The 27,193-nt window shown below is 45.4% G+C and overlaps 1 protein-coding gene across 1 annotated transcript; it reads right to left on the bottom strand.

Annotated features, from left to right (window-relative positions):
- Positions 1 to 484: 484 nt before the first annotated feature.
- Positions 485 to 16,033, bottom strand: LOC100136761 (cathepsin D). Its single transcript, NM_001124711.1, is given in 9 exon segments — positions 485 to 1,235; positions 2,692 to 2,790; positions 4,158 to 4,302; positions 6,925 to 7,047; positions 7,376 to 7,575; positions 8,198 to 8,316; positions 9,441 to 9,564; positions 14,225 to 14,387; positions 15,931 to 16,033. Coding segments are annotated over 9 exon segments (1,197 nt in total). The 5' UTR covers positions 15,993 to 16,033; the 3' UTR covers positions 485 to 1,073.
- Positions 16,034 to 27,193: the final 11,160 nt, after the last annotated feature.

The following is a 27,193-nucleotide window of genomic DNA, read 5'->3' as shown; positions in this document are numbered from 1 at the left end:
CCCCCCCCCACCCATTAATTTTGTTGAGTCACTCAGGTATCATATGAACACACAAGGCATGTCAAAATGTGTAGAATTGCAGGAAATTAGCTGTTAAAAATAGAAGAAAAGTCTCTCCACTAACAAGAGGGGTGTGACCAGTTTGGGGGTCACATGGGTCACTTGGTGGGGTTTTTGTTACTACACTGATAAAATTACAATATCTATCCTGACCTTTGACATTAGTGTGAGCTGATCTTCTGAAACAGGAGTAGAGTACCCCTACTCTACAGCATCTATTAGAAGGGGGACTGACAGTGACATTAGTGTGAGCTGATCTTCTGAAACAGGAGTGGAGTACCCCTACTCTACAGCATCTATTAGAAGGGGGACTGACAGTGACATTAGTGTGAGCTGATCTTCTGAAACAGGAGTAGAGTACCCCTACTCTACAGCATCTATTAGAAGGGGGACTGACAGTGACATTCCGAAAAAAATGGGGCACTTCACTTTTTACAATTATTTTATTGAATCCAATCCAGTCTTAAAAGTCATTGACAAGAGGTCCATTGCCTCAAAACGCAAATTAAAAATGTTATATTGTTCGGTTGCTTTAAAAAACAAACAAGTCCCTGATTTAACACGTACAGCAGATCACTCAGATGGTAAAACTCAAAAAGGTCCGTTCTGATCGTCATCTTTGACTCCCGATCCGGTTCCTCCAACACCACCTCCACGTTTTCTGTTTCACTTCCACAGCAAATAAACTCAAGACATTAAATGCTTGTTTAGATCAGTGCATTTGAACTCTACACAAATCTAAATTGCTAGTTTTAAAAGATTTCAGAAAAGCAAAACGGAAACTTGTGCAACTTTTACAAGTAGTGTCTTTCCCCCCACACTTGGATTTTGCCTGTCTAAAAATCATAACATCTCGATCCACTTTTAAATGTACCGCAAAACATCCTAAAAAACATTAACTGCTTCCCAATTCTCCAAATCCATGACAAGTAGTGTGCAGAACAAGTGTACACTTCAGGAAAAGGGAAGATGATGGATAGTGGAGAATGAGGACGTAGCCAATGGTTGTAGTTCTACTTGGACTTAGCGAAGCCCACCCTGTTGTTGTCACGGTCGAACACAGTGTAGTATTGGCCAATGAATACATCTCCCAGGATCCACAGCGGCCCGGCGGGGGCGGGGATGTCCAGGCCCATGAAGCCACTCAGGCAGATGGTCTTACCAGCCTGGCTCTCCTGGAGTGGGGAAAGGAATAGAGACGGACACAGTCAGACGCAGAGCAGAAGGAATACAGAGACAGTCAGACGCAGAGCAGAAGGAATACAGAGACGCACACAGTCAGACGCAGAGCAGAAGGAATACAGAGACAGTCAGACGCAGAGCAGAAGGAATACAGAGACAGTCAGACGCAGAGCAGAAGGGGGAAGGAATACAGAGACGCACACAGTCAGACGCAGAGCAGAAGGGGGAAGGAATACAGAGACGCACACAGTCAGACGCAGAGCAGAAGGAATACAGAGACAGTCAGACGCAGAGCAGAAGGGGAAAGGAATACAGAGACGCACACAGTCAGACGCAGAGCAGAAGGGGGAAGGAATACAGAGACGCACACAGTCAGACGCAGAGCAGAAGGAATACAGAGACGCACACAGTCAGACGCAGAGCAGAAGGAATACAGAGACAGTCAGACGCAGAGCAGAAGGAATACAGAGACAGTCAGACGCAGAGCAGAAGGAATACAGAGACAGTCAGACGCAGAGCAGAAGGAATACAGAGACAGTCAGACGCAGAGCAGAAGGAATACAGAGACAGTCAGACGCAGAGCAGAAGGAATACAGAGACAGTCAGACGCAGAGCAGAAGGGGGAAGGAATACAGAGACAGTCAGACGCAGAGCAGAAGGAATACAGAGACAGTCAGACGCAGAGCAGAAGGAATACAGAGACAGTCAGACGCAGAGCAGAAGGAATACAGAGACGCACACAGTCAGACGCAGAGCAGAAGGAATACAGAGACAGTCAGACGCAGAGCAGAAGGAATACAGAGACGCACACAGTCAGACGCAGAGCAGAAGGAATACAGAGACGCACACAGTCAGACGCAGAGCAGAAGGGGGAAGGAATACAGAGACGCACACAGTCCCAGATCGTGTCCAGTAAGCACCAAACAGTTTGAAACAGAGAGGTACTAACTTGTTCATTGCTGAAATGCTAATTTTTATTTTCTGTTGCACAATGTTTTGCTACAGTGTGCACTAATGAACAAGAGCCCGATATGTAAATGACCAAACGACAGAAATACTAACATCGTAGCCAACAGAGGGACGCTGGATATCTGCACCCCCCCTCCCTGCTGGATATCTGCACCCCCCCTCCCTGCTGGATATCTGCACCCCCCCTCCCTGCTGGATATCTGCACCCCCCCTCCCTGCTGGATATCTGCACCCCCCCTCCCTGCTGGATATCTGCACCCCCCCTCCCTGCTGGATATCTGCACCCCCCCCCTCCCTGCTGGATATCTGCACCCCCCCCTCCCTGCTGGATATCTGCACCCCCCCCTCCCTGCTGGATATCTGCACCCCCCCCTCCCTGCTGGATATCTGCACCCCCCCCTCCCTGCTGGATATCTGCACCCCCCCTCCCTGCTGGATATCTGCTGGATATCTGCACCCCCCCTAAAGACAGACACTCACCTTGAGGACGTACTGCTCTGCAGTCAGACTGTAGGACTGTCCTCCCAGGTTGAATGTGATGACAGGCATGGTGGGAATCTTATCACAGTTCACCATGTACTGAAACACAAGCGGAAACAGTCAGTGAAGGTGCTACTGTATTCAGGAAATAAAGTGGAGTACAGTTCTCTAAGTAATAGGAGACGGGCCAGGTCAAGAGGGACTTCATTTAGCTGTAGTCGGGGACCACAGTGTTGAACTAGAGGAGGAACGTAGCTGTAGTCGGGGACCACAGTGTTGAACTAGAGGAGGAACGTAGCTGTAGTCGGGGACCACAGTGTTGAACTAGAGGAGGAGGAACGTAGCTGTAGTCGGGGACCAGTGTTGAACTAGAGGAGGAGGAACGTATCTGTAGTCGGGGACCACAGTGTTGAACTAGAGGAGGAACGTAGCTGTAGTCGGGACCAGTGTTGAACTAGAGGAGGAGGAACGTAGCTGTAGTCGGGGACCACAGTGTTGAACTAGAGGAGGAACGTAGCTGTAGTCGGGGACCACAGTGTTGAACTAGAGGAGGAGGAACGTATCTGTAGTCGGGGACCACAGTGTTGAACTAGAGGAGGAGGAACGTAGCTGTAGTCGGGGACCAGTGTTGAACTAGAGGAGGAGGAACGTAGCTGTAGTCGGGGACCAGTGTTGAACTAGAGGAGGAGGAACGTAGCTGTAGTCGGGGACCAGTGTTGAACTAGAGGAGGAGGAACGTAGCTGTAGTCGGGGAACAGTGTTGAACTAGAGGAGGAGGAACGTAGCTGTAGTCGGGGACCAGTGTTGAACTAGAGGAGGAGGAACGTAGCTGTAGTCGGGGACCACAGTGTTGAACTAGAGGAGGAGGAACGTAGCTGTAGTCGGGGACCACAGTGTTGAACTAGAGGAGGAGGAACGTAGCTGTAGTCGGGGACCACAGTGTTGAACTAGAGGAGGAGGAACGTAGCTGTAGTCGGGGACCACAGTGTTGAACTAGAGGAGGAGGAACGTAGCTGTAGTCGGGGACCACAGTGTTGAACTAGAGGAGGAACGTAGCTGTAGTCGGGGACCACAGTGTTGAACTAGAGGAGGAGGAACGTAGCTGTAGTCGGGGACCACAGTGTTGAACTAGAGGAGGAGGAACGTAGCTGTAGTCGGGGACCACAGTGTTGAACTAGAGGAGGAACGTAGCTGTAGTCAGGGACCACAGTGTTGAACTAGAGGAGGAACGTAGCTGTAGTCGGGGACCACAGTGTTGAACTAGAGGAGGAGGAACGTAGCTGTAGTCGGGGACCACAGTGTTGAACTAGAGGAGGAACGTAGCTGTAGTCGGGGACCACAGTGTTGAACTAGAGGAGGAACGTAGCTGTAGTCGGGGACCACAGTGTTGAACTAGAGGAGGAACGTAGCTGTAGTCGGGGACCACAGTGTTGAACTAGAGGAGTGGGGTTGATCCTGTGTCTTACCTCTCCCTGGATGAGTGGTGTTGCTCCGATGGCCCTCTGCAGGGCCTTGACCTCGGCCGCGGGGCCGGTGATGAGGGACGTGCCGGTGTCCACGATGGCCTCACAGCCTCCCTTACACAGACTCAGCTGGCTCCCCACACCCATCCTGTACAAAACACACACAGGTTTGAATCCAGCTTTCTTGGTGGAAGGAGGTTACACAAGATCTGTCCTCAGAGCAGTAAATGCCTTTTCACAGGCTTCTCTATTTAAAACACTAAACCAATAACTCATTTAGGTTTACAGTTCCCTCCCGACATAGTGAAAACAGCGTTGATTTCATTCATGCTCGCAGTCCACAAAACTGAATTTTGCAGAATGCAGTTACATCAAGACAATACTTTAAAACAAGACAAAAACAATATAAAACATTCAATTTAAAAGGACATCAATGACAAGATATTTGTTTAAAGTCACATTTGGCCATTAAAATGTGTGATTGAAGTGGCTACGGTAAACACATTTAGATTTATCCTGGCGTTGATGCTGTACAGTTGACTCTGGAGGACTTTACCAGTACCGTCTCCTCTCCTCAGTGGTAGTAGATCATGTAGAGGAGGGTTCAGTACCGTCTCCTCTCCTCAGTGGTAGTAGATCATGTAGAGGAGGGTTCAGTACCGTCTCCTCTCCTCAGTGGTAGTAGATCATGTAGAGGAGGGTTCAGTACCGTCTCCTCTCCTCTGTGGTAGTAGATCATGTAGAGGAGGGTTCAGTACCGTCTCCTCTCCTCTGTGGTAGTAGATCATGTAGAGGAGGGTCCAGTACAGTCTCCTCTCCTCTGTGGTAGTAGATCACGTAGAGGAGGGTTCAGTACCGTCTCCTCTCCTCTGTGGTAGTAGATCATGTAGAGGAGGGTCCAGTACAGTCTCCTCTCTGGTAGTAGATCATGTAGAGGAGGGTCCAGTACCGTTTCCTCTCCTCTGTGGTAGTAGATCATGTAGAGGAGGGTCCAGTACAGTCTCCTCTCTGGTAGTAGATCATGTAGAGGAGGGTCCAGTACCGTTTCCTCTCCTCTGTGGTAGTAGATCATGTAGAGGAGGGTCCAGTACCATCTCCTCTCCTCTGTGGTAGTAGATCATGTAGAGGGTTCAGTACCATCTCCTCTGTGGTAGTAGATCATGTAGAGGAGGGTTCAGTACCGTCTCCTCTTCTCTGTGCCAGTAGATCAGGGTGGTCAGGTTGGTGCATCATGTCAGTGACCAATCTTACTGCTGCTTGACCTCTGACTGTAGTGATGGAAGGGTCAGCGGGATGTCTCCGTTTTGTTATCATCTTGATTGTCCTTTTTGGGCACGTTCTACCTGGAACAGGCCGCCCACCCGGGATTAGTGGAGCTGGTTCCACCTGGAACAGGCCGCCCACCCGGGATTAGGGGATCTGGTTCTACCTGGAACAGGCCGTCCACCCGGGATTAGTGGAGCTGGTTCCACCTGGAACAGGCCGTACACCCGGGATTAGTGGAGCTGTTTCCATCTGGAACAGGCCGTACACCCGGGATTAGTGGAGCTGGTTCCACCTGGAACAGGCCCGTCCACCCAGGAGGTGTACTTCCTGTCCATGCTTCAGCAAAAATGTTGTTCAGGACCTCAACCTCGTCCGTTTCCACACCATCAAATCGGTATGGAGCCTCCAGGTGATTTTACTCGACCAGCTCTGTGTTGGTGATGACGTCCCACAACACTTCTGGATTCTTCTTTGAGTGCTTGAATGTACATTCTGTCGTCTAGTGGATTCTTAGTCCCTCAGATGAGCCTTTGAACAGAGATCCTTGCCTTTTTCAATTGCGTTTGTTATCATCAAGATCAAATCATGGCGTCTCCACAGGTCTTGTTTTTTGTCAACCGGTTTTAAACCTGGGTGGGATTTGATGAGGGTCTTGGTAGATAGATGATTGAAATCCCCACATAAGACAACACCTGCTTCAGGTGACTTCAACTTCAGAGTCGATGGTGTTAATGAGATCATCAATGGCTTCCTGTTGCAGTTTCTTCTCGTTAGCCGCTCCGGGACACACACTCATCTCTTTAGGTCCGCCCGTCTCCTAACCTGGGGACTATACACACATACGGCCACTCTTCCTTTCACATTAAGACAGATTTCTGCCTCTATGTTTAGAGATTCATCTGGAATGTTCTCCATGCGTCCATGTTTCTGTTAAACAACCAACTTCTGTCCCGGATGATGTGAGCAAAAGTTCAAACTCATCCACTTTGTTTTGCAGAGATTTAGAATGGCAGGTTAGGATATTTAGCAGACAGTGGGGAGATTTAGCATCTTTATGCTTTCTTAATTGCAGTTAAGGCTCGGTCTCTTGGCACTTCTACATGAGACCGAAACCAACAGTGCAAATCTTTGTTTACGTCGGCCAGCCTTGGTTCCTCTTAGAAGGCTTCTTGCTCGCAGAATGTTGTTTTCCGGAAGCTTCTGTTTGACGTGTGGAGCGAAGGGTAAGGTCGAAGGGTAAGTTTCCTGAGATTCCCAAGAGAATGCGGTGGATATTCACAAAATGTGTGTGCCGTCCATTTCACCAGCTCAAAAAAAGGCCTCAAAAAAAGTTGTAAACTGAATAATTCTGACACAGAACTGACCACAGACATACTAATATAGTGTCCACCAACAACAGATGGTTAATGTAGGAAGGAGATAGTTATGGTGGAGTTAGAGTAACTAACACAAGCAGCGGCAGAAGTGGCAGCACATAAACAACAGGTGAAGGAAGAGCACTCACCCGTCCATGTGGATCTGCCAGTAGGCCTGGCGGCTGACGTCGAGGTACTGGAAGTCTCCACTGTAGTACTTCGGGTCAGTTCCTCCCAGCAGGAGCTCCCCGCCGGGCTCAGAGTCTGGGTTCCTGACACACAAACAAGACCAAACAGTCCTTTTACTATGTTTATAATAATGTCTTTGCAGAGCAGAGACAAACTCAGACTTGTTGTGCTAGTTTCCTGGATACAGATTTAACCTGGTACTTTGAGGCGTTTTGGTAGGCCGTCATTTTTCTTAACTGACTTGCCTAGTTAAATAAAAAGGTTAAACGAAAAATAACCAGCTATTTCAATAGACATGGGGCTTTTTAGTTACAGTATAGGCTTATCTTATCCATGTCCAGGAATCCAGGCCTAAATCTCCAACAAGGACTCCGGAGCCAAATATAGGTGAGGCACTCCTCTCGGTCTCACCTGTTGAGGTAGAAGGAGAACACGTTCTGCTCTACTTTCTTCTGGCTCATGATGTTGTCGAACGGTGGAGCGACCCCGTCCACAGAGATACGGGGGTAGGCCATGCCCAGGATGCCGTCAAACTTAGCAGCGATGAAGGCTACGCCAGGCTGCTTGATGGCCTCACCGAACCCCTGGTCCTCTATGGACAGGCCTCCAATCTACCAGAGAGATGAGCAGCACAGCCATTATAAACACTCCTCTATGGACAGTCCTCCAATCTACCAGAGAGATGAGCAGAACATCCATTATAAAACACTCCTCTATGGACAGTCCTCCAATCTACCAGAGAGATGAGCAGCACAGCCATTATAAACACTCCTCTATGGACAGTCCTCCAATCTACCAGAGAGATGAGCAGCACAGCCATTATAAACACTCCTCTATGGACAGGCCTCCAATCTACCAGAGAGATGAGCAGCACATCCATTATAAACACTCCTCTATGGACAGTCCTCCAATCTACCAGAGAGATGAGCAGCACAGCCATTATAAACACTCCTCTATGGACAGTCCTCCAATCTACCAGAGAGATGAGCAGCACATCCATTATAAACACATCTATAGACCGTCAGGTCTCCAAACTGACACCTAAACACAGAGAGATTGTATTTTTTATATTGTCAAATGGAAACGCTGTTTAAAATCATTAAGAACAAAAAACAGCTTTAAAAAAAGGGAATTGCTTTGGAGAATAGTACAACAGTGACAATGGATTTGATTTGTACAGCACCGTTTCAGAGGCTAGGTCTATTTAAACAAGAGTGTGACCTTGGAACCTACCGTGCATGTGTCTTGGCTGAGGTACCCAGACAGACTGCCAGACCCATACTGGATGGCGAAGGCCGTTCCGTTCTTCACATACGTACTGGACTTGGCACCGTTATACTTGTGGTGAAGCACTGACAGACAGAGAGAAGGGGATGTGTCACTTTAAATCTGTCAAACATGGCCAATATCAATCGTTCTATAACCTAGAAGGAAGAACACGTTGAAGCCTTTTGGAGAGGACATTTTGCTCCTTTGCACCCCATTACTTTTATCTCTACTTTGCACATTCTTCCACTGCAAATCTACCATTCCAGTGTTTTACTTGCTATATTGTATTTACTTTGCCACCATGGCCTTTTTGCCTTTATCTCCCTTATCTCACCTCATTTGCTCACATCGTATATAGACTTGTTTATACTGTATTATTGACTGTATGTTTGTTTATTCCATGTGTAACTCTGTGTTGTTGTTTGTGTTGAACTGCTTTGCTTTATGTTGGCCAGGTCGCAGTTGTAAATGAGAACTTGTTCTCAACTGGCCTACCTGGTTAAATAAAGGTGTTCTCAACTAGCCTACCTGGTTAAATAAAGGTGTTCTCAACTAGCCTACCTGGTTAAATAAAGGTGTTCTCAACTAGCCTACCTGGTTAAATAAAGGTGTTCTCAACTAGCCTACCTGGTTAAATAAAGGTGTTCTCAACTAGCCTACCTGGTTAAATAAAGGTGTTCTCAACTAGCCTACCTGGTTAAATAAAGGTGTTCTCAACTAGCCTACCTGGTTAAATAAAGGTGTTCTCAACTAGCCTACCTGGTTAAATAAAGGTGTTCTCAACTAGCCTACCTGGTTAAATAAAGGTGTTCTCAACTAGCCTACCTGGTTAAATAAAGGTGTTCTCAACTGGCCTACCTGGTTAAATAAAGGTGAAATAAACACATTTTTTTTTTAACTAAATGGAAGAACGGCATTTGGCAGAAAGAACAAACAAAAGAATAAAAGAGAGGATTCTTAGAAACAGATTAAACCTAGAATTGAACTAAGAGGCACATACAGCTCGTTAATATTCATGCTGCTTATAAAAACCAGTGTCCTGGAAGTGAGTAGGTCCTTCTAGCTCCAGTCACGTGTGTACGAGCCAACGGCCCATTCCCCAAAAATGCAACCCTAGACCCCTACGGACTTGTGGAGGATCTGAGAGGACGTGACGTGACAACTGTATCGATACATATGGGATTGAGTCAGTGTAGTGTCGACTTACAGCAGGCGATGTCTGTGAAGGAGCAGTGGACGGAAGGAACCCACAAGTTGGAGGAGCCGGTATCAAACACCACAGTGAATGTCTGGACGGGAGTCCCCAGGCCGATCTCACCGTAGTACTGAGCCTGGAAAACACACACACACACGGCTGCATGAAATAAAAACAACTGTGGTTTCAAGGATCCAATCAAAACGGCTCCCGGACTAGAAAGCAGGAAGTAGGATCTTCACATTAAAGTGGACTCCCAAACTGGTGGAGGACAGAGGCCCAGTTTCAGCTGGTTCTTCATATACCTATTCCCTCAGAAGAACAAGCTCCACTATGCTTTGGTCACGTTGTAGGGATACAGTGAAGGCAATCCCTTCTAACAGTTCGAGCTGGCCTGAACACATGTGGCAAGGTCTACCTAAAGTTGTCTGTTCATGCACGTCATGTGATTAGTGCAGTCCGTTCTACATCCAAGACTGATAGAGAAGTTGGCTCTGCCAAGTGTCAGAAACTGTTTGTCTAAAGTAAAACAGGTCAGAGTGATCTCTTCTCCTGGTCACGCTGTTGAACATACAAGTCAGCTAACCTTCTGTTCATGGGCAAATAATAACTACACAGTTTAATATTTACACAGAGTCAACTTCCCTCTTTCTAGGACTCCAATCTAGCCCTTTATATCTTAAATAATAACTACACAGTTTAATATTTACACAGAGTCAACTTCCCTCTTTCTAGGACTCCAATCTACCATTTTATATCTTCGGTCAATCCAATAGGTCTCAGTGATTTATCTTCTCCACGTTCTAACAGTCAGCTAACCTTCTGTTGCAAGCAGAGAATGAACGATTACGCAACATCTTTTTCAATACGATGACTCAACTTCCTTTTTTTCTAGGACTCATAGGAAATGAAACTCTACAGTCAATTCAATCCTCTTGAGAGACTGCCTGATCACTTAGTTGTGATTATATTAGCAGTCTTAGTCTACCAAAAAGGCTCTACTCCCTATATAGTGCACTACTTTTGACCAGAGACCTATGCACTCTACTCCCTATATAGTGCACTACTTTTGACCAGAGACCTATGCACTCTATTCCCTATATAGTGCACTACTTTTGACCAGAGACCTATGCACTCTATTCCCTATATAGTGCACTACTTTTGACCAGAGACCTATGCACTCTGTTCCCTATATAGTGCACTACTTTTGACCAGAGCCCTATGCACTCTATTCCCTATATAGTGCACTACTTTTGACCAGAGCCTTGTTGGGGAATAGGGGGCCATTTGTGGACACAAACCTTTCTCTTATTAAAGAGCTGACTATTGAAGGCACAACGGGTTCATTCAGTCACTGTATTGTGGCTGTATTGTGGCTGTATTGTGGCTGTATGGTGGCTGTATGGTGGCTGTATGGTGGCTGTATGGTGGCTGTATTGTGGTTGGTTGATATCTAAGTGGTTTGATGTGAAAGTTTCAATTACTCTGCAAGATGTTATGAAGTGTCTGAAACCATTCTATGTTGAAAACTGTATTCAGTCACAGCTCCAACTTTTCAAGCTTCATAGGAGGAATTGCATTACATTGTATATGGTAGATGTGTGTGTGTGTAACCTTGTACCTACCGTTGGATGAATCTACACACCGCAACTCACTTTCTGTGAGAGTCTAGGAAACAGTGTAACCCACAACCTTTTCCTGTGTGTGCACATCCCTCAGCTCAGTGGAAGGAATTATCAGAGTCCCGGACAAAACACTCAGAAACCAGAACGATTACTGTACCGTGTAGGCTACTCAGAATCTTTATCTAATGCTGGTGGAACTGATATCATGAACACAGTCATTGGCCAGTTTATTAGGTACACCCCTCCATTCACAGAAATGGTTCACTCCTACAGACAGTGAGTCAGGTGGCCGTGGCTTGCTATATAAAGCAGGCAGACAGGCTTCGAGCCATTCAGTTACTGTTCCATGGAACGTTAGAAATGGGCAGAATGAGAGACCTAAGCGACTGAGCGTGGTATGAGTCAGTGCCAGGCACGCCGATTCCAGTATCTCAGAAACATCCGGCCTCCTGGGCTTTTTACGCACGACGGTGTCTAGGGCAGGGCTAGCCAACCCTGTTCTTGGAGTGCCACAGGTACTGCAACTAGGCACCACACCTGGTCTTCCAGGTCTGTTAAATCAAAAACAGGAAGTGCCCGCGGCATTCCAGGACCAGGGTTTGCCTAGCCTGGGTCTAAGGTTTCCCGAGAATGGTGCGACAAACAAACAAACATCCAGTCAGCGGCAGTCCTGTGGGGGTGAAATCAGCTCGTTGATGAGAGGTCAAAGGAGAATGACAAATCGTGCAAGTTAACCGGCGTACTACTGTGACAGATTTGAAACGGCTAGCTAGTTAGCGTGGTGCGCGCTAATAGCATTTCAATCGGTGACGTCACTCGCTCTGAGACCTTGAAGTAGTTGTTCCCCTTGCTCTGCAAGGGCCGCGGCTTTTGTGGAGCGATGGGTAACGATGCTTCGTGGGTGTCAGTTGTTGATGTGTGCAGAGGGGTCCCTGGTTCGAGTCCGGGTAGGGGCGAGGGGACGGACTAAAGTCATACTGTTACACCACAAACAGACAAATAACGGCACAGTACAACAGTGGTGTGCAGAACGGCATCTCGGAACGCACCACTCGTCAGCCTTCGTCACAAATGGGCCATTGCAGCAGACGACCACACCGGATTCCACTCCCATCAGCTAAAAACAAGAAGCAGCAGCTCCAGAGGGGAACGCATTAACCAACACTGGACAACTGAGGAGAGGAAAAGCGTCAATTGATGGCAGAGTCAGGATTTGGCGTAAGCAGCAGCAGTCCATGGCCCCGTCTCGCCTGGTGTCAACAGTACAGGCTGGTGGCGTTGGTATAATGGTCTGGTCCCGTCTGGCCCCGTCGCCTGGTGTCAACAGTACAGGCTGGTGGCGTTGGTATAATGGTCTGGCCTCGTCTCGCCTGGTGTCAACAGTACAGGCTGGTGGCGTTGGTATAATGGTCTGGCCCCGTCGCCTGGTGTCAACAGTACAGGCTGGTGGCGTTGGTATAAGGGTCTGGCCCCGTCCCCTGGTGTCAACAGTACAGGCTGGTGGCGTTGATATAATAGTCTGGCCCCGTCTCGCCTGGTGTCAACAGTACAGGCTGGTGGCGTTGGTATAATGGTCTGGCCCCGTCTGGCCTGGTGTCAACAGTACAGGCTGGTGGCGTTGGTTTAATGGTCTGGCCCCGTCGCCTGGTGTCAACAGTACAGGCTGGTGGCGTTGGTATAATGGTCTGGCCCCGTCTGGCCTGGTGTCAACAGTACAGGCTGGTGGCGTTGGTATAATGGTCTGGCCCCGTCGCCTGGTGTCAACAGTACAGGCTGGTGGCGTTGATATAATGGTCTGGTCCCGTCGCCTGGTGTCAACAGTACAGACTGGTGGCGTTGGTATAATGGTCTGGCCCCGTCGCCTGGTGTCAACAGTACAGACTGGTGGCGTTGGTATAATGGTCTCGCCTGGTGTCAACAGTACAGACTGGTGGCGTTGGTATAATGGTCTGGCCCCGTCTCCTGGTGTCAACAGTACAGGCTGGTGGCGTTGGTAAAATGGTCCCATCGCCTGGTGTCAACAGTACAGGCTGGTGGCGTTGGTATAATGGTCTCGCCTGGTGTCAACAGTACAGGCTGGTGGCGTTGGTATAATGGTCTGGCCCCGTCTCCTGGTGTCAACAGTACAGGCTGGTGGTGTAATGGGGTGGGGAATGTTTTCATGGCACACGTTAGGTCCCTTGATACCAATTGAGCTACATGCTATGCCCCAAAGAATTTGAGTTGTTCTGGATGCAAGGTGGAAGGGGGGGAGGGGTCTGACCCAGTACTAGATGGTGACCTAAAAAAAAAAAACTAGAGTACAAGGCCCTATTTTTTTTCTGGTGTTCAGATTAAACTACATAAACACAAAGCCTAGTGGATTTGCCGAGGATAAACCGTACGTTATGTCTACAAATTGTCAGCTGAACAGGCTCAGGGAGCTTAGAAGATCAGGCCTTCCTTGTCCTCAGTCACCAGTCATATGACCAACTATTTCTAGTTCCTGTTCGGTCACACAGAGAAAAGACCCAACACTGATGGGAAGCTGAGTTACTCGTCATATGACCAACTATTCCTAGTTCCTGTTCGGTCACACAGAGAAAAGACCCAACACTGACGGGAAGCTGAGTTACTCGTCATATGACCAACTATTCCTAGTTCCTGTTCGGTCACACAGAGAAAAGACCCAACACTGACGGGAAGCCGAGTTACTCGTCATATGACCAACGTTCTTGTTCCGTCACACATAAACTAACAAATCTGATTACCCAACTTTAAAATGGGACATGTGAAATCAGAAGGGATCGTCCATCTTCCCTTCAGGACAGAGAGGGGGATTGGGCTTTGCCTTGAAACGCTACTAATTCAGCTAGCTAGGAGGACTAAACGGATTCTGGCGACAACAGATTCTTTGTTGGATTTTTTCCTGGCCTGCCTGCTTGGCTTGTAGCTTGTGCTACAGTGCATTAGGGAAGTCAAGGGTGACCACTCCATTGGCACAGGTCACCTACGTTCCAAATGGCACCCTACTTCCTATTAAAGTGCACTACTTTTGACCGGGGCCCATAGCACGGCTCTGATCAAATGTAGCGCACTACGTAGGGAATAGGGTGCCATCTGGGACGCATCCCAAGGGTAACTACTCCACTCCCAGGTCTCTGGTTAGTAGCGACTAGAGGATCTTCTTACATCCATAAAGTTCTTCAGGGTTTCTGGAGTGGGTCCATTACTGGAGGAGGGGAAGCCCAGGTTGTTGTACTTAGTGTGTTCCTGCCCGGCCAACAGCTCTTCTGCTGCCCTGCCCGAGTCAGTCAGGGTACGCCTGATGGAACGGAACTTCCTCAACGGAATTCTGTGGGAGAGAGAGAAGAAGGAGAGGACGGGGAAGAGAGAGATACAGGGGGAGGGAAAGAGAGGGAGACATAGCGAGAGAGAATTTATTAGAGAACTCCTTTGAAATGGTTAGCCAGCCCTGAACAGTTGGTAGGTCAAGCAGAATCTCAGCAGGTCTACTGGTCAGCCCTTTCTAGGATCTACTCAACCTAGTCCCTGCTGGGAAACAACTTCTGAATAGTTACAGGTCTCCTAATCTCAGACAGACACAGTGAAGAACACTGGTGCCAACATCCTTTGCAAGCTAGAACAAGTGCTGCATGTGGCAACCTAGCTAATTGTAATATCTGTTTGACAAGGACACTGCCGAATGGGAAACATGAACAATATAACAATTAATGAGGAATACACTAATCAAAGATAACATGACAAGAATACATAGGAAATAAACAAGTTCCATTGATGAAGCAGATGACTATTATCAGACAGGTTAAGGCCAGTTTATTAGTTGGTCTAACGACATGTCTGTAGACATTTATAATGCGACAAGTGTCACTGTTCTGAACGACACTTTTAAAAAAAAGTTATCGGCAACTGTCGCAACGTCCGTTGTCGTGGTTACCGGGCAGCCACAGCAACCAGACCAAATCTTACTGTGACAAATTGATGCAGGAGTTATAAAATCCTCCGATTGAATTACATATTTTTATTTCATCCCACCATTCTCTGTAAGTTCACCACTACCTTGTAAATAATGTTGTGGGTTTAGTTTCCTGTAATAATGAATAAAAAGGTAGCTCAAGTTAAGACGTCGGCTATACTAACGGTCATTGACCTTATTTGAACTAGCTAGCTAACGGTAATTAACTAGCTAGCAACGAACCAAAACATTGTTTAGAAAATAACTTTTAGTTGCCTGGCTTGCTAGGTTTCCATTAATTCACTTTTAAACGGATGGGTTTATTTTAGTTGAAATAGAGAAAGTCTACAATTTGGAGCACCGGGCTGCTGTGCTGATTTAATGCTACTAGTTTGATGTCAGACGACAATATCATGTTCATGATCTCGCTACAACAGTTGTGTTACTACATGACACAGGTCAGACGGTCTATAAACCAGCCTTAATCTAATTTACTACTACTGCATGACACAGGTCAGACGGTCTATAAACCAACCTTGATCTAATTTACTGCATGACACAGGTCAGACGGTCTGAAAACCTGCCTTAAATCGCGTTTGGGATATTGACCTTAGCTGATTTCTATTTGACATTGTCACAACACGTTTGCCTGGGCGAGAAACTTAACACTAGCTAATGGAAAACAACAAACACCTTGCTCTAGTGCGACTTGATAAAATGTAATTAACGTCACTTTGTAGCCCAAGGTCGTCTTCACTATTCATTCAGCAAAGTAAATATTCACAAACCTAGCTAAACCTATCTATTTTGTAATACTAGCTAGCTATTTAACTGAGGACGTAACTGGTGGCTCAACTGTTTAAAGATCATTGCTTTTCTATTTGACAAGCTAGCTCGGCTAATATAACTTGACTTTACTTACCGGACGAGTGCATCAGATGCCAAAGCAAGTGCCGCGAAAAGACACAGGTACAAAACCTTCATTTTACAGCTGCAGAATAACTTTAGCTACAACCTGATCCGCCAGCACAATGACTGGACAATTTGACTTGAGATAACAACAACAGAATTTTATCACCTGACTGTGTCGACGTCGAGTCAAAATCATGTGATGATGGGTGCGTTCCAGGAGTTAAGGCGACTGCGCATGCGCATTGCCAATTGGTGCGTTCCAGAAACACACATTTGGCACAGACCTGCGCTGAATAGCATAGATTTACAATGTCTGCAAAAGCGTTTACGGTCTTCAAATGTGTATTTCTTGAACACACCCAATCCGTGCTGGCATGCTGTCAGAGATGTGTGTGTCTATCAAATTGTGGGTAACCTGTCTAGGGACTACAGTTTTAAATTAGCCAGCTGGCTAAAACCAGCACTTTTACTGAAATGTTGATTAATGTGCACCAGTGGAGGCTGCTGAGGGGAGGACGTCTCATAATAATGTCTGGAACTGAGCGAATGTAATTCCACTGATTCAGCTCCAGCCATTACCGCCAACCTCCTGTCATGTGCTCTGTCCCTGCAAATATAAACTCAATAAAGTAAAGTGTAAAACCAAGACACAATGTATCATTGATGCAGACCAGAATTTGACATAAATATATTTGATATTTGACACTGTTTGCAGACAATAAAATGGTCTTGATGGCTTTGTACTGCATAGGCTGCAAGTCATGTATATTGTGGGACAGGATAGGAAATATCAGGATAGGATATATCAGGGTAGGAAAGGATATATCAGGATAGGATAGAATAGATATATCATGATAGGATATATAAGGATAGGAGAGGATATATCAGGGTAGGAAAGGATAGGATATATCAGGATAGGATAGAATAGATATATCAGGATAGGCTATATCAGGATAGAGTAGATATATCAGGATAGGATAGGATATATCAGGATAGGAACCACATTGTTGATCTGTGGGCCTCTAATGTGAAATGGTATAAAAACTCACCCCTTACACCTGCTCAGATGAGAGCTTTTCTTTTAGTTCCTGATGTGCTGCATTGTGCTGTAGGGACCTACTTTATTTGTGAGAGAAACTACTTTGTGTTTAGGATGTGGTTGAGAGTTTTCTGAGAATATATGTTTCTTCATTCCTCCTCAGCCCTGCCTATGTGAAGGCACTGTTGTGTTGTAGGAGGTGATAGGACCTCAGCCCTGCCTATGTGAAGGCACTGTTGTGCTGTAGGAAGTGATAGGACCTCAGCCCTGCCTATGTGAACGCACTGTTGTGCTGTAGGAAGTGATATAACCTCAGTAAAAGTAGAACAAACAACATGTTGTGTACAGTACCCATTACAAACAATCCTAATAATTTAAAAAATGTTGCTTTTAAAACATATATACAGTCTGCATGCTGACTGTTTCTCTATACAGTGGGGCAAAAAAGTATTTAGTCAGCCACCAATTGTGCAAGTTCTCCCACTTAAAAAGACGAGAGAGGCCTGTAGTTTTCATCATAGGTACACTTCAACTCTGACAGACAAAACGGGAACAAAAAATCCAGAAAATCACATTGTAGGATTTTTTATGAATTTATTTGCAAATTATGGTGGAAAATAAGTATTTGGTCACCTCCAGACAAGCAAGATTTCTGGCTCTCACAGACCTGTAACTTCTTCTTTAAGAGGCTCCTCTGTCCTCCACTCGTTACCTATATTAATGGCACCTGTTTTAACTTGTTATCAGTATAAAAGACACCTGTCCACAACCTCAAACAGTCACACTCCAAACTCCACTATGGCCAAGACCAAAGAGCTGTCAAAGGACACCAGAAACAAAATTGTAGACCTGTACCAGGCTGGGAAGACTGAATTTGCAATAGGTAAGCAGCTTGGTTTGAAGAAATCAACTGTGGGAGCAATTATTAGGAAATGGAAGACATACAAGACCACTGATAATCTCCCTCGATCTGGGGCTCCACGCAAGATCTCACCCCCTGGGGTCAAAATGATCACAAGAATGGTGAGCAAAAATCCCAGAACCACACGGGGGGACCTAGTGAATGACCTGCAGAGAGCTGGGACCAAAGTAACAAAGCCTACCATCAGTAACACACTACGCCGCCAGGGACTCAAATCCTGCAGTGCCAGACGTGTCCCCCTGCTTAAGCCAGGACATGTCCAGGCCCGTCTGAAGTTTGCTAGAGAGCATTTGGATGATCCAGAAGAAGATTGGGAGAATGTCATATGGTCAGATGAAACCAAAATATAAATTTTTGGTAAAAACTCAACTCGTCGTGTTTGCAGGACAAAGAATGCTGAGTTGCATCAAAAGAATACCATACCTACTGTGAAGCATGAGGGTGGAAACATCATGCTTTGGGGCTATTTTTCTGCAAAGGGACCAGGAAGACTGAACCGTGTAAAGGAAAGAATGAATGGGGCCATGTATCGTGAGATTTTGAGTGAAAACCTCTTTCCATCAGCAAGGGCATTGAAGATGAAACGTGGCTGGGTCTTTCAGCATGACAATGATCCCAAACACACCGCCCGGGCAACGAAGGAGTGGCTTCGTAAGAAGCATTTCAAGGTCCTGGAATGGCCTAGCCAGTCTCCAGATCTCAACCCCATAGAACATTTTTGGAGGGAGTTGAAAGTCCGTGTTGCCCAGCAACAGCCCCAAAACATCACTGCTCTAGAGGAGATTTGCATGGAAGAATGGGCCAAAATACCAGCAACAGTGTGTGAAAACCTTGTGAAGACTTACAGAAAACATTTGACCTCTGTCATTGCCAACAAAGGGTATATAACAAAGTATTGAGATAAACTTTTGTTATTGACCAAATACTTATTTTCCACCATAATTTGCAAATAAATTCATAAAAAATCCCACAATGCGATTTTCAGGATTTTTTCCCCCTCATTTTGTCTGTCATAGTTGAAGTGTACCTATGATGAGAATTACAGGCCTCTCTCATCTTTTTAAGTGGGAGAACTTGCACAATTGGTGGTTGACTAAATACTTTTTTGCCCCACTGTACATGAACCTGTGGTTTGAATAGATGTTACATAATCAATAGCTAAATCATGTGGGGACATTATGTCTTGTAACCTATTAGCCTCAATGACTCAACAAACGTGACTCACTTCTCTAAAAAAGCCTTTATTTCACTCTGACTTTGCAAATATTTAGAGAAGAAAGCAAGTTTGCCTTTTGAGCAATGAAGTCTGTGTACTGATGGTTACTCGTGACAAACGGCTGAGATTTGGTCATGGGTGACGAGATTATATGCTGACCAATGAAGTTCCAATATGCTGACCAATGAAGTCCCTATATACTGACCAATGAAGTCTATAGTGTGTTAGACTTGTGATACTGCTGATTTTTTATTTTACCTTTATTTAACTAGGCAAGTCAGTTAAGAACAAATTCTTATTTTCAATGACGGCCTAGGAACAGTGGGTTAACTGCCTGTTCAGGGGCAGAACGACATATTTGTACCTTGTCAGCTCAGGGATTTGAACTTGTAACCTTCCGGTTACTAGTCCAACACTCTAACCACTGCCGCCCCCTGATTCATTGATGTGAATGTGGAACATGGGTTAACTGTTGCGGTACGTAGGTAGACATGTTCCTGCTCTCCTATCTATTATAGGATGTTGTTTATTATTCAGAGAGAAAATTAAAAGACCCTTGACAGTTGGATGGGATGCTTGATTGAGCTCCATTGCTCTTTCGCCCCGGCCAAGACACTTCTAAAAAGAATGGGTATGTTTTTAAAGAAATATGGTGGACATGCCACCAAGCTGACCAGAGGACAGTGTGGAGCTACCACCATATTGAGTAGGCTAGTTTTAACCAATCATTTCAGATTACATGAAGTGCTGAGAGATTGTTACTGGACAAGAGAATCAAACCATTGATCAAGGTGCTGTTCTCTCTTCTGTCAGCAGTCAGCACTATAGAGCATCTGTCTTCTGCCAGCAGTCAGCACTATAGAGCACCTGTCTTCTGCCAGCAGTCAGCATTATAGAGCACCTGTGTTCTGCCAGCAGTCAGCACTATAGAGCACCTGTCTTCTACCAGCAGTCAGAACTATAGATCACCTGTCTTCTGCCAGCAGTCAGCACTATAGAGCACCTGTCTTCTGTCAGCAGTCAGAACTATAGAGCACCTGTCTTCTGCCAGCAGTCAGCACTATAGAACACCTGTCTTCTGCCAGCAGTCAGAACTATAGAGCACCTGTCTTCTGTCAGCAGTCAGAACTATAGAGCACCTGTCTTCTGCCAGCAGTCAGCACTATAGAGCACCTGTTTTCTACCAGCAGTCAGAACTATAGATCACCTGTCTTCTGCCAGCAGTCAGAACTATAGAGCACCTGTCTTCTGTCAGCAGTCAGCATTATAGAGCTCCTGTCTTCTGGCAGCAGTCAGCACTATAGAGCACCTGTCTTCTGCCAGCAGTCAGCACTATAGAGCACCTGTCTTCTACCAGCAGTCAGCACTATAGAGCACCTGTCTTCTGTCAGCAGTCAGCACTATAGAGCACCTGTCTTCTGGCAGCAGTCAGCACTATAGAGCCCCTGTCTTCTACCAGCAGTCAGCACTATAGAGCACCTGTCTTCTGTCAGCAGTCAGCATTATAGAGCTCCTGTCTTCTGCCAGTAGTCAGAACTATAGAGCACCTGTCTTCTGCCAGCAGTCAGCACTATAGAGCACCTGTCTTCTGTCAGCAGTCAGCACTGTAGAGCACCTGTCTTCTGCCAGCAGTCAGAACTATAGAGCACCTGTCTTCTGCCAGCAGTCAGCACTATAGAGCACCTGTCTTCTGCCAGCAGTCAGCACTATAGAGCTCCTGTCTTCTGCCAGCAGTCAGCATTATAGAGCACCTGTCTTCTGGCAGCAGTCAGCACTATAGAGAACCTGTCTTCTACCAGCAGTCAGAACTATAGAGCACCTGTCTTCTGGCAGCAGTCAGCATTATAGAGCACCTGTCTTCTGCCAGCAGTCAGAACTATAGAGCACCTGTCTTCTGCCAGCAGTCAGCATTATAGAGCACCTGTCTTCTGGCAGCAGTCAGCATTATAGAGCACCTGTCTTCTGCCAGCAGTCAGCACTATAGAGAACCTGTCTTCTGCCAGCAGTCAGCATTATAGAGCACCTGTCTTCTGGCAGCAGTCAGCACTATAGAGCACCTGTCTTCTGCCAGCAGTCAGCATTATAGAACACCTGTCTTCTGGCAGCAGTCAGCACTATAGAGCACCTGTCTTCTGCCAGCAGTCAGCACTATAGAGCACCTGTCTTCTGCCAGCAGTCAGCACTATAGAGCACCTGTCTTCTGCCAGCACTATAGAGTACCTGTCTTCTGCCAGCACTATAGAGCACCTGTCTTCTACCAGCAGTCAGCACTATAGAGCACCTGTCTTCTGTCAGCACTATAGAGCACCTGTCTTCTACCAGCAGTCAGCACTATAGAGCACCTGTCTTCTACCAGCAGTCAGCACTATAGAGCACCTGTCTTCTGCCAGCACTATAGAGCACCTGTCTTCTACCAGCAGTCAGCACTATAGAGCACCTGTCTTCTACCAGCAGTCAGCACTATAGAGCACCTGTCTTCTGCCAGCAGTCAGCACTATAGAGCACCTGTCTTCTGGCAGCAGATCAGAGACCGCTGCACACAGAGCAGTGATGAGGAGCCCAGTGAAGCTGCTCTTCCTCTGCATGATGTCCCAGTACTCAGTCAGTGTGGAGTGGAGCTGCTCTTCCTCTGAATGATGTACCAGTACTCAGTCAGTGTGGAGTGGAGCTGTTCTTCCTCTGAATGATGTCCCAGTACTCAGTCAGTGTGGAGTGGAGCTACTCATCCTCTACATGATGTCCCAGTACTCAGTCAGTGTGGAGTGGAGCTGTTCTTCCTCTGAATGATGTCCCAGTACTCAGTCAGTGTGGAGTGGAGCTACTCATCCTCTGAATGATGTCCCAGTACTCAGTCAGTGTGGAGTGAAGCTGAGCCTGCTGCTGCTCTTATGACCACCATATATACTTTATACTGATCCCAGCCCACCAATCAGATTGGATTCCTTAACTCATCTGTTCACCAAACTCACCAATTAGAACGCTTCCTTAGCTCACCTACACACTGGCAACCAATTAGATAGCTTTTATGTTGTTGTACACAAATGAACAACCGAATAGATCTTCCTTAAAAACACATTAAAAAAAACACACACTGCTCTTTCCCAACCTGGAATACAGCTGTAAAATAAGGCCTGTATCTATAAAGTAAAGTGTTGCCCGAGACACATGGACAATCTATCACAGTCCAATGGTCCAAAATAAACTTGATCCAAAATGTGGTCCAAAATAAATTGTATCCAAAATGTTGATGAAAATCTCTCCACGGGGGATCTGTGCAGGGCTCAGTGCTGCTGTTGAAGATACTGTCAGTAATTAAAGAAAGAAGTCCAAGATTAAAAAACAAAAACAACATTTTAAGTGAGAATAGGCATTGGTCTGAAGCCGAAAAAAGAAAGGAAATTCACATGAGGACAACAATGCCTGTTCCACCCATGCTCTACCAAGTCATGGAAAATGTATGGAGTATACATTATTTTATTTGGGAATGTAGTGAAGTAAAAGTAAACGTTGTCAAAAATATAAATAATAATGTACAGACACCCCCCCCCCCAAAAAAAAATGACTTAAGTAGAGCCGACTTCGCCACCAGACCGAGAGGAAACCAGGCTCACTTCCGGTGGCAGCCCAGTTCCGAATCGAATGCGATACATTTTTAGCCAGGGCAAAACATGCCGACACGGTTCCCGGGCCAGATGAATCTAACCCCCTTAATGATTCTGGTGTTGTTTTACCCGGGGGTGCACCGTGTGCAGCATCTACCACCCCTGAACACTGAACAGTAATTTAACACTGTGTTATTCAGTCAGCACAAATGTGGATCATGATAATGACAAGGCAGGAGCTGGATTGTATTCTACATGTTTGAAACAGTGATGCGGTTAACTAGCTATGTTTTTGTTGTAAGAAAGTATGATATATTGTGGTGCATGAACTGACCATATACGTTAGCTAACGTTACCTAGCTAGTTAACATTAACTGGCTATCATAGCAGCCAAGGATGTTCGCTATCTTATTTGTGCATGTTTGTTTGTGCTCCAATTACATGCATGTGTCTACATCAACAGTTTACACATGATGACTTCAGCCTAATATGAAATTGGCCAAATATAGCTAGCTTTCCTTGTTTGTTGGTTAGCTACCTAGCCAACGTTAGCTCTCATCTGACTGGTATAACATTAACTAGTTAGCTTGCTACCTAATTAATTAAAACAAAGGTACATTTATTGTCTAGCTACCTTTATTTACCTGTTTGATAGCTAGCTAGCCAGCTTTCAGCTGACTGGTATTAGCTAGCTACTGAGGCTAACCACTGGACTTTGTACAAGCAAGCTAACATTAGCTAGTTAGCTAACAGGCTAATCAATACATCTGCTTGCATTTATGGATTAACCTCAGTTTGAATACCACCATAGAGCTAGTTAGTGGGGGTATTTGCGAAATTGGTGTCATATTGGCTTAGGTATGATTGTAGGGAGGTTTGAATTTAACACTGAGCTTCAACTAATGCCTGTAATAGACGCAACGATAATATAGGCCTAATATTTTTGCGATCATGTTGATTTCCTCGTGGTTTTAGTACTCTGTGTTGATGTTGAACATACTGTCAGTAATTAAAGGAACTATGACTAGATGTAGGCCTAATATTTTAGCCATCATGTTGATTTCCTCGTGGTTTTAGTACTCTGTGTTGATGTTGAACATACTGTCAGTAATTAAAGGAACTATGACTAGATGTAGGCCTAATATTTTAGCCATCATGTTGATTTCCTCGTGGTTTTAGGACTCTGTGTTTAACTGCCTGACATGACTTAGTACCGGTTTCCTCCTTTATCATCGTCCTAAAATCATCTCTTACAGGAACATGCAGAAAAATATATACTTTAGACTTTCTAAAAAGGGATTTGTATTCCTTTGCTATGAATCAAATGATGAAGATATGACTCTTCCTAACAGTGTGTATTACAGTATTCCTTAGCTATGAATCAAATGATGAAGATATGACTCTTCCTAACAGTGTGTATTACAGTATTCCTTAGCTATGAATCAAATGATGAAGATATGACTCTTCCTAACAGTGTGTATTACTGTATTCCTTAGCTATGAATCAAATGATAAAGACAGAAAGATGACTCTTCCTAACAGTGTGTATTACTGTATTCCTTAGCTATGAATCAAATGATGAAGATATGACTCTTCCTAACAGTGTGTATGACTGTATTCCTTAGCTATGAATCAAATGATGAAGATATGACTCTTCCTAACAGTGTGTATTACTGTATTCCTTAGCTATGAATCAAATGATAAAGACAGAAAGATGACTCTTCCTAACAGTGTGTATTACAGTATTCCTTAGCTATGAATCAAATGATAAAGACAGAAAGATGACTCTTCCTAACAGTGTTTATTACAGTATTACGGTAGAACAGAGTTGGTTGTACAGTACCTGCTAACTATTCTACATTTTCTACAACAGTATAGAGTAAAATGTCCATTATTTTAATCACTATAGGTTTAATGAACATTTAGTTAAAAATGCAGTGTGAATAGATATAGTCAAACAGAGAACACACCTTGGGAAAGAGGTTTTTCTGGTTAAATAGTGTTTAAATTAAAATTATTGCTCTAGTAAATATTGATATTTCATACGTTCTTACTTCAGTTATCACCAAAGGTATAAAAGCATTGCTCCTCTAGGAGTCAGTCATGTGGAGCAGAGGAAGTTCCTCCTCTCCTCACAGTCCCTGGTTCCCCAAAGCTCTCCCTCTCTGGCCAGGGTCCCACAGCGGAGGTGTTGCGCAGGGCAGTGGGGCAGCCTCCCCCCGGTCCAGGCCTGGTACTCAAGGGGCTCCCCGTTCACCCACAGCCACTCGCTGGCCAGGAAGCGCAGTCCCGTCCACACATGGTCCGTCTGGGCCCCCTTTGAATTAATCATTCTCTGGACGAGGAGCTGCTCATTCTCAGACAGCAGGCTGGTGAGGTCAGTGTAGTGCTTCCTGCAGTGCTCCAGAGCCTCCTCCCACGTCTTGTTCTCCTTCACCAGGACCACATTCAGATCAAAGCACACAAAGGGATATTGTTCAGTGCATTGCTTATCATTCATCTCAAGGTTCTTCACATCGACACAGTTCTGGATGCCATTGAGATTGTTTGGCTGGCCTTTCTCCCAAAACCTAAATGATGAGTTCCACCCCCCAGACCACTTCCACTCTGTTGGGTTAGAGGGATCTCTGTACAGACCAATCCAAACATAATCCGTTCTTGATATGTTATTGAACTCATCTACTTCGTCTTGGTTGCTGATGAAGGCCAGGTCAATGTACTTCTCTCTGCAGTACTGCTGAGCCTTTTCCCAGGTCTTTCCTCCTTCCTCCACAAAGTGGAACTGTTTGTTCAGACAGCAGGAGACCACTGCACACAGAGCAGTGATGAGGAGCCCAGTGAAGCTGCTCTTCCTCTGCATGATGTCCCAGTCCCCAGTCAGTGTGGAGTGGAGCTGCTCTTCCTCTGCATGATGTCCCAGTACTCAGTCAGTGTGGAGTGGAGCTGCTCTTCCTCTGCATTTATCCCTAATGTTGATGGAAATCTCTCCTCAGTGGATCTGTGCAGGGCTCAGTGCTGCTGTGTTGATGTTGAAGATACTGTCAGTACATAAACGTAATCGTTTTAATTTCCCTAATGGTCTTTGAAGCTTTAAATTAAGTTTGGGCTTTCGTAGCCCTATAACATCTGGGTCAAGGTCATTTGCATAATGTGACCTTGGGAAGAAAGAAAAACAATGCTTTCCATGTGTTTACAGGAAATATGTAAATGTAGGATTTTGCCTGAAGTGTGATTTGCCTGCCATCTCTGAACAAACAGAGGTCCACAGAGAGAAATGTCCACTGTAGTGACAGGATAACCCATATGACAGGATAACACCTCTGAAACCACTGTAGTGACAGGATAACACCTCTGATACCACTGTAGTGACAGGATAACACCTCTGACAGGATAACACCTCTGAAACCACTGTAGTGACAGGATAACACATCTGAGACCAAAGTTAGGCCCCTGGCCAGAGCTGTGTCATAACAAGTGCTGCTTATACACAGAGATTGTTCTTTCATTATTTCAGGGTTTCTGGTCTTACTGCATAAACCTAAACTTTAGGGCTAAGCTGTATGCACCAAATAGCCTACACAGCCAATCGCCAAATAATGATTTTGGAAACTGGTAGATAAAGTTAACAGCAATTCACAGAGGCAAAAATGACACTGTCAAAATGTAATTCAATAAGAATTACAAAAAGAGAGTTGAAAATGAAGAGAAGGGAGGCCCAGAAACATAATGTTTCGGAAAAGGATTTGGTGAACAGTGTCAAATCAAATTTTCAAATCAAATTTTACTCACATTTTATTGGTCACATACACATGGTTAGCAGATGTTAATGCTTGTGCTTCTAGTTCCCGACCGTGCGGTAATATCTAAACAAGTATTCTAACAAATTCACAACGACAACCTTATCCACACAAATGTAAAGGGATGAATGAGAATATGCACATGTAATTATATGGATGAGCGATGTCCGTGGAGGCAAGATGCAGCAGATGGTATAGAATACAGTATACACATACGAGGTGAGTAATGTAGGATATGTAGACATGTGTCAAAGACCATTAGGGAAATGAAAAGAGGATGGTAGCAGTGCCAGCTGCTTTACCTGTGATCATTGTGAGGCACTATACAAATTCGAGTCACAAGATGACTGGACATCAAACAGACCTATGGCATTTCAAGGGATCTGTAGCCTATACTGTTTAGATATGCTAAATGGAAACTGAAATCTGGACTGATTGTAGGTCTATAACCTCTCGCACAGCCTTTAAAATAACTCCTGCAGAATTAAGCAGTAAAACGATACACCAAATGTATACAAAATTAGGACTTGGGAAAAGGAGTGGACAAATATGATTGGTTTGTTTCTGCATCTTGAGAGAATGCAATGCTCAGTCAGATATAATCTGTACATGTGCTGGATTCATCATAAAAGCACCATAAAAAGCTGATAGTAATTCGTCCACAAAAATGTGTATCAAAGCCGAACTGAATTCTTATC

Source organism: Oncorhynchus mykiss, chromosome 6, assembly GCF_013265735.2.
Source record: "Oncorhynchus mykiss isolate Arlee chromosome 6, USDA_OmykA_1.1, whole genome shotgun sequence".
NCBI classification, from domain to species: Eukaryota; Metazoa; Chordata; class Actinopteri; order Salmoniformes; family Salmonidae; genus Oncorhynchus; species Oncorhynchus mykiss.
Note: the sequence above shows the minus strand (reverse complement) of the source record. Positions and strands in the feature narration are given on the sequence as shown.